Here is a 16,004-nt window from a genome sequence, read left to right as displayed (position 1 = left end):
TCTGTATCTGAAAAGTTCTCTCTGTCTGTTCTGGGGGCTTTATCTCACTCTGTCCCTCTGGTCAGATCGCTCTGTGTCTGTACTAATAGAGGATGATTTCGCGCCCTCTGTGGCTGCAGTTGCTGTAAAGCGCCTTTGAACGTGTTTATCATGAAAAGGGCGCTATATAAATCTGGTATAATAATAATAATAATAAAACAAATAAGTATATAAGTGTAATAAGTGTAAGATAAATGTGTCTTCATTGATTCATACGATATGATAATGCGTTTGATATCATGTACAAGATCATGTGTATAAGGCAAGGCAGGCATCGTAAGTTTGTAAATGCAGGTTTTGATGTTCGTAATATCAATTTGCTTCATCGTGGAAAAATACAAACATAATTATTAAAAGTCTTGTCCCATTGGAACATGACCGTTTCATTTCATGTGTTGTTATTGCAGTTAATGGTCTAATACTATGTATACTAAAAAATGCATGTGTGATACGTAAACACATTTGCAAAGAACCACATTAAACAAGGCTATTGCAGGTATCTACTGGATCTTCTTATAGATTCTATTATGTATCTAAACAAAAACCTTTAAATACTTATGCGGTGGCGTCATATTATTAGGTCTTTTTAGTACATACAGTACGAGAAATGCCCAAGTATGATAGCGTTCCGCTTATGCCGGTTTTAGGGACGTGACGGTTGTATACGTGCATTATTTTATTCAGTGTATTGTTTCTGATCGTTTCAATGTCACATTTCAAAAGGCTTATTGTCGTTGAAAATTGCACGTTCCAAGCAATTATATGAATCCTTCCTTTTATAGTTTCGCCAATCACACGGCCCAGGAGAAGCGCGTATGTATGGGAAATTTTGTATGTGAATTGCTCATCGGTTCAATTTCACAGTTCAAAAGACAGTGTCTTTATTTGCGACCCCGAGATCCGTATAACTGCGCTCTCCCTATTGAGCTAAGCGGGCGGGCTTTTCCGAACCTGTAACGTAATAAAACGTATTTATTAGCGTCTGATGGCCCTCTCACGCTTCCGTAGAATCAACATTTGTTACACGAAATTCATTTTGAAATTATTTCTGGAATGTCTTGGTCTGCAGCTCTCAAATACGGAAATATCTTACATCCGAGGCATATACTGACACTTTCAGACAACATCAAAAAGGACTGTTTTAAGCGATTTGATGAAGTTCCAAAAATCTCTATGTACCCTACCTCTGTTACGGACCCCTGTTGAATTTGTATTTATTCCGAATTCAAATATGTTTCTGTAGATGAAAAGCTGACATATCGTGCTAAAGAACAGGTATTTTCAAATTGTTAGAAAATGCCAAAAATTGATTCCCCATTAGCAAAAAATGTCCACGCGCTTTCATTCATGTTCATATGCTCATATGTTTATAATTGTTTATGTGAAATGCGTTTTATTCAGTGTACTGTTGCTCATCGGTTCAATGCCACATTTCAATAGGCTTAGTGTCGTTGAAAAGTGCATGTGCCAAGCTACTCTGTGGTACATTCCTTTCATAGTTTCGCAAATCACAAGGCCGCGGGTATAAAAATTTACAGACACATATGAAATTTAACAGAAGATAATTGACAACTGAAAGAGGTAAGGCCTCGGGATGGGCTTTATTACGGAAAATAAATATGTACTTGTCATCTAGGTCCATCCTGTTGGTTGAAGGTAAATACTGAGTGTTCGAAAATAATGTCAAAAAGCACTACGTTCTACGCTCATATGTAAATTAAAGGGTAGTTAACCCACCAACGTTAGATATTCGCATGTGTTCTGTTTCTGCAACATTCGATGCTACAAACACATCAAACGCATTATCATATCTGATGAATCAATGAAGACACATTTATCTTACACTGAAATAAATAATCTAGCCTAGGTCACCATATCAGTATAAATGACATTCCAATGCACCTACAAAGTTATTATGAACAAACCGAACATGGCGGGAATATATCATGCCATTCGCATTGATTTATTTTAGATTATGTTTACATTGGTAAAGAGACAGTACATTGACGTAAACTGTTCATACATTCGTGAACCCTAAATCGACTTATATATTTTACTATTTTAGGGGAGTTTTAATTATAAATGAAAAGTATATGGCACAGCAAAACACTTCTTAAGTGTACATTTATCCAACTAAAATTATCAAAATGTTTATACTCTATAAATAATCTATTCCATATGAAGTGATGGTGTACCAAACTATCTCAAGAATTGGATTTACTTCGTAGACGAGGCATACTAGTATCAAAGATTCCGAAGGCTTGTGCGTACGAGCTAGTTTTAGTTTATTGTTAGCATATTTTATTGTATATAATACATATTAAATTTGTTTTTGTTTGCAATCAACAGAAGGATGGATCTAGATGACCACGTACTTATTTGTTTTCCGTATTAAACCCCATCCCGGGGTCTTTCCTCTTTCAGTTGTCATTTTTCTTCTGTTAAATTTCATATGTGCTTGTAAATTGTTATACCCCGTATTAAACCCCATCCTGGGGCCTTTCCTCTTTCAGTTCAATTTTTATACACGCACGCGCTTCTCCTGGGCCTTGTGATTGGTGAAACTATAAAAGGAAGGTATTTGATAGTAGCTTGGAACGTGCACTTTTCAACGACACTAAGCCTTTAGTGTGTCATTGGACTGATGAGAGGCGGTACAGTGAATAAGGTGCCAAAAAACGGACATTTCACATACAAAATAATTTACGTATGAACGTGGAACGCAGCGGTTTTCGTCTCGATTTCACAACCCTCAACAGGAGGATGAACCTAGATGAGCAGGTATTCATTTATTTTCCGTATTATTCAATCCCCATCCCGGGGCATTTCCTCTTTCACTTGTCAATTTCTTTCTGTTAAATTATCATAATATTTTAATGTACATTGTACTTGTTTCTGTTAAAACACACTTACGCTTAAATAACGTCACGTTAACATGCGATTACGTCAATGTTTTTGTTGCGATCAAGAAAGAGCGGTACTATATTTTTCTACTGTATTAGATAAAGAGCATATTAGAATCGAAATAGTGTATAATAGAAATGCCGTGTTTTACTTATAATAAATTAATACAAACATATCGGTCATACATCGCCAGAATAATTCACTCGGGCTAAGCCCTCGTGAAATTATTCCGCAGACGTATAACCTCTTTTCGTATATTAATTAGAGAAAGTACCTAATAGGTATGAAGTTAAAAATGTTGGAAATGAAGGCCAATGTACATATATTTCTCAAAAATAAATAAGAAAAAAGAAAAGTTTGTGATCAAGGAAATGTAACTCTTCTTGAATATGGAGAGCAGAAACATCAAAGGGACATAAACTATTGAATATTTACTATTTGGGTGCATTTGATTAAACATTCAGCTGTGATCTGGATTGCTAAATAATGATCCATGATACTGTTCGCTAAAAATATAGAACATCTGGAAAAGTCTGATAACTGCAAAAACATGATGTAGCAGAGTGCAAATATTTAAGCTCTGACCGGGACTCGAACCCAGGACATCTCACACCCAAGGCAGACACTCTACCACTTCCCTATAACAGCAGTAGCTATAGCTAGGTAGTTTAGGTGTACCCCTATTCTCTTCTCGACTACATTACGTGAACTGGAACAATTTTGTGACAATAACATGTTCCGTGTACTCCGGATTATCGGCGTATTCGATTTGTTACCTAACGGCAATTTTCGTGTTACAGGAAAGAAAAAACATAATCTAATTTTGCCAACAATTTATTCGGTCAAAACTGCTCAAATTTCTCGAACGTGTTTCTTAGAGTATGAACTTAATGATAACTGGTAGTACCAGTGAAATATAAATTATACTGAATATTTAATATTTGCCCTTTTAGCAGCTGGCGAACGGCAAACACAGCAGGCTTTGTCCAAATTTAAGCAGTCATTTTACCAGTTTCGAGAGGATTTCAATTGATAGGAAATTACAGTAACTGTTACAAACTAAATAGCTTTTTGCAACACAAAAAGTAATTAGCATTCACTGTCAATCATTATTATGACTAGGATCGACTGTCAGTCATTCATTCCAATGATTCGTAGATAGAGTCCGTTGTTTACATTTTTAATCATAACCGGTGCATTTGTAAAAAAACACTATATTTTAAAAAATCGAAATACGCGAAGAGCTCTGGTACGGTCTCTATATTAATAACGTTATAACACCTTTTTTTCTATACATTATTTCTTAAATAAAAAAAATGCATCGGCCGGGAATCGAACCCGGGCCGCCCGCGTGGCAGGCGAGCATTCTACCACTGAACCACCGATGCTCTTACATTATCGTGTCGTAAATGCCAGGTTTTTTTTCATTATAGTTTTGCAGATGATTGACATTTTATGGCGTGTTTGCCTCCGAGCCATGTCATTTGTCATTTTTATAAACCACCAAATCGATGTTTTTGTTGCAGTATTAATGATCGTGAGATAACCTTTGTTTATTTTTCGTAATTAAAAGAGTATAATAATGGTAATTGTTGTTCTCTGAATTCTCAAAAAGCCATTATCATGGAGCACACACTTAATAGCCCGAACAAAATATAGTGATGACATGTGTATCGAATGAATATATTTCTAGTTGCTAAATTGTTATGACTGTTAATTCATTATTCTCATATTCTAATAATAAAAACAATTGTATTATGATCATCATGATAATACAAAGTTAGCTTTCTTTTTTCAAATTTCCTTAAGAATGAACTTGTCAACATTTAACCTTCTTCCAAATCTGAAACATGCTTAGAATATGAGCTTCAGCTATGTTACAATAAAACAGATTGAACCGCCTCTGAATCAGCAGTTACACTATGTTACAAAGTAAATTTAAAAACAACATCGGATTGTTCTTTAAGGAGGCAGTAAACAGTTTTCTGAGCTTCTCGGCCTAGAGTCGCCTACCCAACTTTCAAAACCTCACACAAAAGTCTGTAACCACACACCTGAAATAAAGATATTGCAAAATTAACATCACTGTATGTCTATCGTTACAAACCATCTGCAATACATCTCCTATTTCTAGTTTTCTGTTTACGAGACCTGAATTTTGTGCTAACAGCTGAGAACTGTTTACTGTCTCCTAAGGTAGTTCTGCACGTTCGGATAGAATTTTTTTCTACAAGTAATAAGTTGTAATACCTATGAGAATAAGATGAGAATCGTTCAATCTTCAATGACTGGTTTCGAGCGTTGTAAAATTAATGAAATCATCTTGTCTAAAATGTGTCTTACCTCTGAACATATGCGTAAATAGCAGGTTCTTTTTTACCATTAGCCTTCGTATGCACAAGATCAAACTATGAACTCTGAAATACCGGTATTGTCCTAGAGATGAAGCGTTATCTTAAATGCCTGAAAAGTTGTCATTTCACAGGTTATGCTTCCACCCATTCCACACAACATCCAAACAAATTTACAGGTGTTAATATTCTTGATTATCGTCTGTATTATCAGAAAAGCAGAAATTAAGGATAATGAGAAATGTTTTTGATAGCAAATAAACAACACCTGTTATTGATTCTTTACAGATGGTTTTAACGAAAATGAGTCGCCAGGTGCAAATATAAAAATGTTTGTTTTGTTTCTGCAACCTTGCGTTTCTAAAGTCTGCTCCGTTCCAAAGGTTTACCCCAACTTTGGTGTCATATGACAAAACTACGACACTTACCGGCAAAGTAAAGACGGTTTGATAAACTAAAAAAAAGTCACCCTCGAGAATTTTAAGGATTTTTTTTCTACGTAGGTTAATATAAAAATAATTCACACTTTTATTTTTCCTACGGCAGCCCTCCATTGTATTTTCTTGTCGCCATTGGAGTTTACTCTCTAAATTAGAAGTAATACGACAAATTTCACGTAAATCTATCGGGGGCGACTCAAAATCTGTTATTTATTTCTTTATTTACTTTGTCTGGTAATTTTTCTATTCACACGAATTTATTTACAATCTTGATTTCCAGAGAATGCAAATATCAAAAAAGAAACAGTACAAAAAAAAGAAAAAAGTTGTACTGAATGTTTCCACGCGCCTATCAGCTTACTTTCCGTTGAAACAAAAGCACAAGTATGTTCCTACACGATGAGCAATTTTTCTCATGTTTTGCGTAACATACGGCAGTTTTTTGAAAAGGAAAAGACCACAGGCAAGCCATGGCATATCAACAATGTAACAAAACGTTTATCTGTTGCAACAGGACTCAGTAAGACGACAATATGCAAGTTGGAAAGTCACAACAAGAAGGTAAAATGACCTACCTCCCAATCAAATTTTGATCCTGTCTCCAGTAATCACGATTTGACACATCAATCTATATGATTCATTTAACTGAAGTTGTAGTAACCAGCTTGAAGTAAACAATCCTGTCTCATTTAATAAAAATCACTTAAAAATTTCATGTGAATTGTGATGATTTTTAGGCACCAGCTGCACCATACAAATGAAATGACGATTTATTAAAATTGACATCATTTCCAATGAGCATGGTTCAATGATGACCTGCATTTCAATTTCTTGAATGAATATACATCCGTCCTTTCGATCTGATCTTACTGAATAATCCCTGTTTCTTTTAAAAATCACCGCAAAATATCACTGACGCATTTCCTAACCTCTCAAAACGCGTTCCGGTTGCAAATGTCTGATTTTAAATTTTACACATTACAAAACTTTACACAACAGCTGTAAACGACCAATCAATTCTTCGGAAGAAATGACGTAAACAGATTACGTAGAGCCTTATGCAAATTTTTACATGACATTGTGTTCGTCATATTTTTTTTCTCTCTGAAGCGTGTAGAAGTAGAAATGTTTAATTTTCATTTAAAACTTGTTCTATAATAGAAGAATACTTATAAATTAAGGACATTTCCTGGATGTCTGTTTTACAATTTTGCAAAATCTACCTGCTTAAATATTTAGAATCTGCAGTACTTTATAAATTTAAGAGAACGTTAAGACATGCGCGGATCCAGATGGGGTCCGGACCCCCTCTGGAAAATCCTAAAAGAAAAAGGAAAGGAAATGTTCCAGTTTCGAAAAGGCAATATTAGTATGTGGCTGCTGCTACATACGACACCGACATAATTCATGTTTTAGAAAATCTATATGTCAATTATCTCAAAGAAACAAAGAATTTTACCTTTAAGGAAACTTAATTTTAATATTTTCAAATTTAACAGGTAAATCTAAGCTCATAAAACATGAAAATGAGGGGTATATTGTATATAAAACAGCAGTGGAAAAGGTGTTATTAAATGCTCCTAAAATGCCACAGAATGCAGGAAATGAAGCGCTGTTCAAATTGCAGATTTCAGGGGGCATGCCTGGACCCCCTAGCTTGTCGGCTACTTTTCCATTTCGGCCTGTTCAACAACAAAAAAATAAACTAAATAAAAACTCGACCACCATGTACTTGTAAACGGCTATAATCCTAAAATACGCACACATGAAATTATTTAGTGTTAAGACATTTCATTGCTGAAAGGATTGATATGTATTAGACATTGTCATCATGAAGGGTTCGATCGAACCCCTCTGAGAAAATTGGTTGGATCCGAGCATTGATAGGGTCATTCATTATGTGTTCAAGGTTTATGTCCGCCTATAAAGTGGTATTCAAATACACTAACAGAAACGCAGTAAACTCAATTAATTTTTATTGAAAATTAAACATAATAAAAAAGTATGCCTAAAAGTAGGCCTATAATTTATTTATTGTCGCTTTCAGTCACGCACTTGACTAACGCACACTGTGTGTGTAAATATAGTTTCAAAAATGAGAACTTAAAAATTCTCGAAAGTAAGAAGTGCGGAAGTATTAGATCTTTACTTTCCCTATCCCGAATTCTGTACTCAGAAATAATAAGTTTGGAAATCAGAAAGTTAGAAATCAGAAGTGCGGAAGTCGAAAGTAAGAAGTGCGGAAGTATTAGATCTTTAATCGTTCAAATGATGAAGACTAAGGACCGGTTGAATGTCCAAATTAAGATTTTTATTGTTTTCTATGGAAGCCCTGTAGGGACAATTGATTTCCGTACTTCCCACTTCTGACTTCTAACTTTTGCACTTCTCTCTTCCAACTTCTTGACTTCCTACTACCTACTTCTAACTTCCACACTTCTGACTTCCAACTTCCGCACTTCTGACTTCCAACTTCCTGACTTCTTACTTCCGACTTCCAACTTCCACACTTCTTACTTCCGACTTCCAAAGAGGGAATGTTGGAAGTCAGAAGTGCGGAAGTCGAAAGGCAGGAAGTTAGAAGTCAGAAGTGTGGAAGTTAGAAGTCAGAAGTCCGGAAGTTAGAAGAGGGAAGTAAGAATTCAAAAAGTCGGAAGTAAGAAGTGTGGAAGTTGGAAATCAGAAGTCGAAAGTCAGGAAGTTGGAAGTTAGAAGTGCGGAAGTTAGAAGTCAGAAGTGCGGAAATTAGAAGAGGGAAGTAAGAAGTCAAAAAGTCGGAAGTAAGAAGTGTTGAAGTTAGAAATCAGAAGTCGAAAGTCAGGAAGTTGGAAGTGCGGAAGTTAGAAGTCAAAAGTGCGGAAATTAGAAGAGGGAAGTAAGAAGTCAAAAAGACGGAAGTAAGAAGTGTGGAAGTTGGAAATCAGAAGTCGAAAGTCAGGAAGTTGGAAGTCAGAAGTGTGGAAGTTAGAAGTAGGAAGTCAAGAAGTTGGAAGTGAGAAGTGCAAAAGTTAGAAGTCAGAAGTGGGAAGTACGGAAATCAATTGTCCCTCCAGGGCTTCCATAGTTTTCTATATTCAAATTCAAGTGGAAAAAAAATGTATTAATAGACATACTAGAGCTATGTTAAACATGTTAAATATATGCAACACTGAAACATTTCATGTATACTTGTCAGAAAGTCCGTTGGAACCATTATACCTTCAGACAACATAGAAATAACGTTTCAAGTTCCCCCGTCCCTTACCACTATACAAAAATAGAAATACGTTATGTACATGTACAACTTTACTGTGGCCATCAGATTATCATTTAACATTCAACATTTTATAATATTGAAACTTATCATGTAACATGTAACATTTAACATTTAATAATATTGAAATTCATTTTGTAACTTTAAAAGCAGCGAACTTCGTAACTTGATGGTCATTGTACTATAACAATTTAGACTATTGTTTTCACTTCCTGTGTTTGAATAAGTGACATTCCTTTATACTTTTGTTTAAATGTTTTTCAGGGTGCGTCTGAATTAACCACATTCAGACCAACGGCTAGATGCAAACTGGACTCGTTCGACTTGTCACTACTCCGGAGATGTATACATTCTTACTATAAAGAGGGTCAACATTTAACACTGGATACTTTGCAAAAACGATTGAAGGACCAGCACGACATTTCTGTGTCCAGATCATCTGTATACAGAAGTGTACTAAAAATGGGATTCAGGTAAGTATGTCATGTTTCTATTTCGTCTGTTCGCACCACTTAGAGCATTTAGCAAAACGCACCAGTCTTCCACAAATGGGGATTTCCGCAAAACACAATTTCATGGATGTGATGAAGAGCTGAGTTTCATCGTTTTTGAGCTACTAACACCAATTATGTTAATCAAAATACTAGTACTTCCTGATAATATATTTGGCGTTGTCCGTCCGGCTGTTCATCCGTCTGCGTGTCTCTTCGTCCGTCTGTCTGTTCGATTTTGAAAAGGCTTATAATAAAAACAATAGTTCAGTGGGGAAGACCAAACTGCACTTAATTATTACTTTGCACATGACCTCTATTCGACTATCTGCATTGACCAAGTAAAACAGTGTTTCCCTTTGATTTGTTACATTTTTCATTCGTTGATCTTTATGCAGATGAAATCACCATAGGACAGTGGAGCACGTGCAACTATCGTCAGGATCACTTCTGGATAAACACAGTTCACAATTTTGATGGCCTGTGTGACACTATGATATTTACATGAAAAGTGTTTGTTGCATTGTTTTGCATGGAAACACTGATGACCGCCCTTGCTTTTTTAATCTGTGTACAGTCATATCAATTCTGTAGAACAGTAGAGATGAAAAACATACATACTTTTATGCAATAAAATTACGGTTGCTATAACAACAAAAAAAGCAAAAAAAATGATGAAGATACTTCAAACATGAAACACGAATTCACTGAATGCTGACTGATGACAGTTGTTGTTTTGTTAATATTCACTGTAACGAATTGCACTTTTCATTTTAGGTTCTACAAAAATGGATTTGGATCCAGATTAGTGAAGGAAAGGCAGGACATAGTTTGTAGGAGGCATGAATACTTGAGGAAAATAAAGAAAGCAAGACTTGATGGAGACATCATTGTTTATGTAGACGAGACTTGGGTGAATGCGAACCATTGTATGAAAGGAGAGTGGAGTGATAGCAGTGTAAGTGATACAAGTAAGTTAGTGGGGGGAGGTAGAGGCGCATGTAAGTTCACTCCATCCGGAAAAGGAAAACGTTTGATTGTACTGGATGCTGGTTGCAGGAACGTGGGTCTGATTCCCGGAGTTGGAGAAGTGTTTGTGGCACAGAATGATGGCGGTGACTACCACTCTGAAATGAACCACAAACATTTCTTCAGCTGGTGGAAAATCACTCTGCTTCCTGTATTACCAGGAACCAGTACAATCGTTATAGACAAGGCGTCTTATCGTTCTATGCTAACTGAAGATTCCAGGTCTCCCACGACGGCTTCACGTATTGGCGACATCAGGGACTGGTTACGAAAAAGACGACTTCCTTTCAATGACGACATGATTAAGGCTAAACTTTTGGAGATTGTCAGACGGAACAAGCCTCGTCCAAAGTACATCGTTGATGAGCTTGCAATGGAAGCTGGTCACAAGGTCCTTCGTTTGCCCCCACGCCATTGTGAGTTAAATCCGATTGAGCTGATATGGGCCAAAATGAAGGGTCATGTGGCCAGGCAGAACTCCTCTTTCAAACTTAAAGATACCATGGCCCTCTTTCAGAAATCCCGCGCCCTTATAACGCCCGCTTACTGGAACAGATGTGAGGACCATGTTATTTTAAAGATTGAAAAGGAGTTGTGGCGCACTGGCGGTGTGCAAGAGGACGAGGTTGCGCCTGTTGTTATTCCCCTTGGTGAAGCGGACGACAGTGATAGTGACAGTGATGGAGAACTCAGTGAAGACGAAGAAGGACTGGACGACACTGACTGTTAAACGAATGGCGACAACATCTTTTCAGATGGAATGAACAGCATGGCTAGCGAGGAAGAGAGTCAGGATGAGGAGTTGGATGATGTCACAATTGTGTGCGGAAAATGTAAGTCTAGAGAGCCAGGTGTGTATGAGAACGGGGATATAGAGTGGGTTATGTGTGATGCATGCGATGTATGGTATCATTGTTCGTGTAAGAATGTGAAGGGTGTTTGTCAAATGAAATCTTATTTTTGTAATAAATGTGATGTAATTTTCCACACATCTATGTAAGTCAAGTATATTATATATTGTAACTTTAAGTATAATGTACATACCTGTTTTGTACTATTAATGTAATATGTTTAGTTGAGCTGTTTGATTTGTGATAAAATAGTTTTGCGACTATTAGGTTTGATATATTACAAAGGTTTACTTTAGTAGACAAATTTTGTTGCTGTCTATTATTTCTTTCGTTACTGATTCAACATGAATACTACCAAGTGGTGCTTCAAATGTCTTTTTAGAAATGAAGTTACTCGTGCATGTTTATCATGATCATTGCTTGCTCGTGCACGTTTATCATGATAATTGCTTGCTTTCGTTTGTAAGTACATAGACACCATAAATTCATTCAAAAGTATGTTACTTATCTTTATAGGGGCCAGGCAGTTCGGCAGAAGTCGGAAACGCAGGCTTAGACAGATGTTTCACATTCTGCGATCCAATCACGAACATAATCGATCAGTTACGTTATATGCTTACAAACATATTCTTAAAAATTTATCAAAATGTCACATAGCATGCAGTTGCAACTTCGGTAATAGTTGATACATTTTAATTGAAATCCATGTGGAGAAGTTGGCCGTTATTTGTGGATAATAGGTTATTACTGCATTGTAAAGCATCCCTGAATACTGGTCAGATAACTGTTTGTTTTAAAATATAGAAGTGTTTCCGACTTAAAATAATTCTGCAAAATTATAGCTTTGTTGAAACTATGCTATTCCAACATGAATAACACCACTCCACTATTCACGACTGAGATATGTAATTTTCGTCGTTTGAAGTGATGAATTAGACGAAAATTTATTTCCCTTTGTCCAGTAACTCCGATAGGTGTCGTATTATTTTCTGCACGAAGTTTTCGTGCGTGTAAGAGTGAGAACATTTTTTTTTTTTTTTTTTTTTTTGTAAGTCATTAATGGCTGAAAGATGTGTTACCTTCAATATGAATTTGATACATTTGATATTAATGCATTGTCGTAATTTCTTGATTATGTTGAGCATTGTCATGTATACATAATGATTTATGTTTATCTTCTGATAATGTTGGAAAAGTGTATGATATGTTGTGATGGAAAAATTAAAACAGTCGGTGTGTCGGTTCCCTACGGCTTATACCAAAAACACAAGTGTTTCTTGTTTTGTAGTTCTTATGTAAACTATCGGAGGTGTGGTCTATAAGGGAACAACGTTTTTATTGAACACGATCTTCAAACATCATTTAGCCGTTCGTATTTTGGCGGGAAAGTTGCACGTGTCTTCCATGGTGCTCCATCGATTAACACCCCGTGTTAATCAAAATAAAATTGCATATTCGCCGTAGGTCTTCAATCAAAAGAAACTCTGGTTTTATCTTTGAATTTAAATTATGTGGAACAGTTCTTAAAGTGAACCAAATAAAAATGCGCGCTTCAAGGCGTGAATGAATTTTGTTTCTTTACGACTGTGACTGGCTCTGAAATATTTAAAGTGTTCAACTTTCATAAAAGAAGGGACCACTATCGGATCCGGGGTGGGGAGCTAAATTGTCTTGTGTTCTTGGTAAAATAGGTGCAAAACATACATTTTTTTCTCGCTCGCTACGCTCGCGTACATTATTTCTCTTTTATTTTGACGGCAAAATATATAGTACGCATTTTTTCTCGCTCGCTATGCTCGCATTGATGATGTATCTCTTGTTCTGAGTGAAAAATATGCATTTGTTCCTCACTCACTATGCTCGCACTTTTAAAATCCGAGAAAGTTTGCACTAGCTATTTTATTTGGATTGGCTATATTACAGAAGTGTTCAGAAAGGCATCAAATATATGTTAGGACAATACATAAATGATGTTGTAAACTTACTTATTTCACTTAAAAATTAAATAGGATCGGCATTAGTGGTTATTTAACATATTAAATGCAGAACTATTTCGAATTCTTCTTTAGCAAAATCAAATCATGAATTTTAAAATAATGAATATTTCTTAAAATCCTCTTTGATATATCATTAAGAATGTAATTCTACGTTTGTCTACCAATTTTCAAAATGATATTTGTATTAATATGGTTTATTGGGAATAAAACGTATATATGTGGGTGTTAATCCCACCTGTGTTTTCGCGGAAAACTCAAATGACAAGCAAAATCAGCAAATACAATTTAAAGTTTAGAATATTTCTTTTTTCATCTAACTTTGACCCTCATATTTTTATAATATTTCCGCGCCCCGCCATTGATATATAGTTTAAGATTATACTAACCCAAAATGGCGGATAGATAACACAAATGATATGGCAGGCATGACAAATTGCTATTTCAATGAAATATATAAATTTATAGGGTTGTCTAGGAATACCGAACTTCCGTAACCCTAGAATCGGTACCGTAATTGTAGCAACTGCCTATTAACTCAAGCATCGTAATTTTGAGTTGACCCCTAGTTTATTGCGTTACGGGCGCCGCCATATTGGATAGTCGACGTAACGTCATATTGCATTACGGTCTATGGAAAAAATAGAAAAATGCAAGATAATTTCTTTAAAAAACACTTAATTGAAAAAATGAAAAAAAGGTCTGGAGATATTGATGTATGGTATATACATGAGTTTTCTGGACGACTTTACCAATTATGATAACTCAGAAACGAGGTAAACGTAATAGGTGGAACATACTTTAATAGCAGCATGCTGGAAGAGTAATTATTGCTTCTTATAAATGTTTTGCGTTTGTTGAAAACGTTATGAACCATGTTTATATGCATTTGATAGCTTACATTTTTGTTTTATTTTGAAATGAAATTAAAGAATGCTAGGGAGTCATAACTGGTATAACTACGTTTAAAAGGCAAAAGCATTGCAGGCTTAGGCTTTGATTTAATTACTCTAAATCGTGTGAAATGACAGTTTCCGCTTTAGAACGTCTTGACCGGTGCTCACCAAAACTTGATCATAATCTTTATAAGTATAATATCTCGGAAAAGTTCGGTAACCAGCTGGATCCTTAAAGTTTCTCTGGAGTAATGGCCCTTGAATTACTCAACACTCTGAAAATGGACGGTCTCCGCTTGAGTAGATCATGTCCAAACCTGAGCAATTCTTATTCAGAATTCACTTGACTTGGCCATAATATCCCAGCAAGGCTCGATATTAAACCATTGGGATTGTACCGGCGATTCTGGAATTATGGTCATTGATTTACCAAATTACCCAATGTTCACAAAAGTTAATATGAATGTTTATTGGAATATTATCTTGGCCAAGTTCGATAATTATCGTTATGGCGTATATGCCAATAACGAATATTATTTTGAGAACAAGGTTTGTTATCCAGATGGGCTTAGCTGTTTCGTGGAAGGCATGTAGATCTATTATCTCCCCTTGACTATAAGATCGTTTTACGGAAATTGCCAAGTCTAGCGAATATGACGTTTGCATTGTGACGTCATCGCCCTTTCCGATAGACTCTTTCAACAGACAGCCAACCTAAAAATTTTCATCAGATAGTCTTTGTCGCGTTGGAGTTGCGGCCACTGAATAAGTCGAAATTGAACAAAAAAAAAAACATTAACCCGCAGAATAAGTATATTGTAACATTCTGGCATTCTTAGTATGAAGTAGATCTATTTGTCTTTTTACTAACTTAAGGAATCACCCAGTGGATGCACTTTTATTAATTTCCCGTTCCGTTTCATGCGATCACTAACATCATATATAACAACTTTGGCACCAGTATTTTCCATTTACTTTAGTTTAAATTTAAAACTCTACTGAATTATTTACCTAAATATATTTTTAACTTTAACACTTTCGGTTTGAAATGATCTATTGTCCATTACAGAAAGACCATAACAATTACTTGGTAATGCATTTGTTAAATTAAAAAAAAAACCTCAATGTCTTAAGTAGTTCCATGGTTTCTGTAATGCACCAATCCGCTATTCGGTATCGGAAAAGTCGAATGCACTTCCTCCTCTGACAACATGTTATTTCTAATACCTTACTGTTTCTATGAAGATTTCATTTTTCGGCGACGCCGTCTAAATTCGTTTTCGTTACCTATGCCACGTGACTTCAGTTTGCAAATCAAACTACTTGATAACGCATTATAGATAATTTATCAAAATGGAAGATTTATGCAACACTCTGCCTGATTGGACGAGAGTGCCAATTTCTTTCACTCTGTTGATTGTGCTACGCTGAGTGAAATGTAGACAAAGCGTTTATCCTAAACGACGCTGTTCACAGTTTTAAAGCTAACTTTGGCTCAATATATTTAGCAAGAATATTGATATATCTCAAAATGATAAGTAAATTTAATAAATATGATAAAAACCTGTTCAAATACCAACATATGTCAAATTAAAGAAAGAGCTGAATACGGTCTGCGTATCACATGAATAAGGGTGTGATAAGAGTCTTTTATGTAGAGAAGTGCTTTTTAAAAGATTTTTCTTGTTATAATTGTCGTCTGTATATGAAAATGTTTTTTGCTTTTGTGACTTATTCAGATTACATATTAAAATGA

The 16,004-nt window shown here is 35.6% G+C and overlaps 1 protein-coding gene and 1 non-coding gene across 2 annotated transcripts; one reads left to right on the top strand and one right to left on the bottom strand.

Annotated features, from left to right (window-relative positions):
* Positions 1-4,260: 4,260 nt before the first annotated feature.
* Trnag-gcc (transfer RNA glycine (anticodon GCC)) lies at positions 4,261-4,331 on the bottom strand. Its single transcript has one exon. It is a non-coding gene; the product is annotated as a tRNA-Gly (tRNA).
* A 1,802-nt stretch (positions 4,332-6,133) lies between these two features.
* Positions 6,134-11,237, top strand: LOC123526897 (uncharacterized). The gene is made up of 3 exons (XM_053550561.1): positions 6,134-6,295; positions 9,252-9,460; positions 10,256-11,237. Exons 1-3 carry the CDS (start codon positions 6,134-6,136, stop codon positions 11,235-11,237), a joined length of 1,353 nt encoding a protein of 450 aa, XP_053406536.1.
* The last annotated feature ends 4,767 nt before the right edge of the window (positions 11,238-16,004 follow it).

The sequence above is a fragment of the Mercenaria mercenaria genome, chromosome 9, assembly GCF_021730395.1.
Source record: "Mercenaria mercenaria strain notata chromosome 9, MADL_Memer_1, whole genome shotgun sequence".
In the NCBI taxonomy this organism is placed as follows: domain Eukaryota; kingdom Metazoa; phylum Mollusca; class Bivalvia; order Venerida; family Veneridae; genus Mercenaria; species Mercenaria mercenaria.
Note: the sequence above shows the minus strand (reverse complement) of the source record. Positions and strands in the feature narration are given on the sequence as shown.

Bases quoted from the DNA above. Each gene is read 5' to 3' on its own strand.
- LOC123526897 (XM_053550561.1), top strand. From the start codon at position 6,134: ATGAGCAATTTTTCTCATGTTTTGCGTAACATACGGCAGTTTTTTGAA. The intron at 6,296-9,251 runs GTAAAATGACCT...AATGTTTTTCAG, and splicing joins TGGAAAGTCACAACAAGAAG to GGTGCGTCTGAATTAACCAC. The intron at 9,461-10,255 runs GTAAGTATGTCA...TTTTCATTTTAG, and splicing joins GTACTAAAAATGGGATTCAG to GTTCTACAAAAATGGATTTG.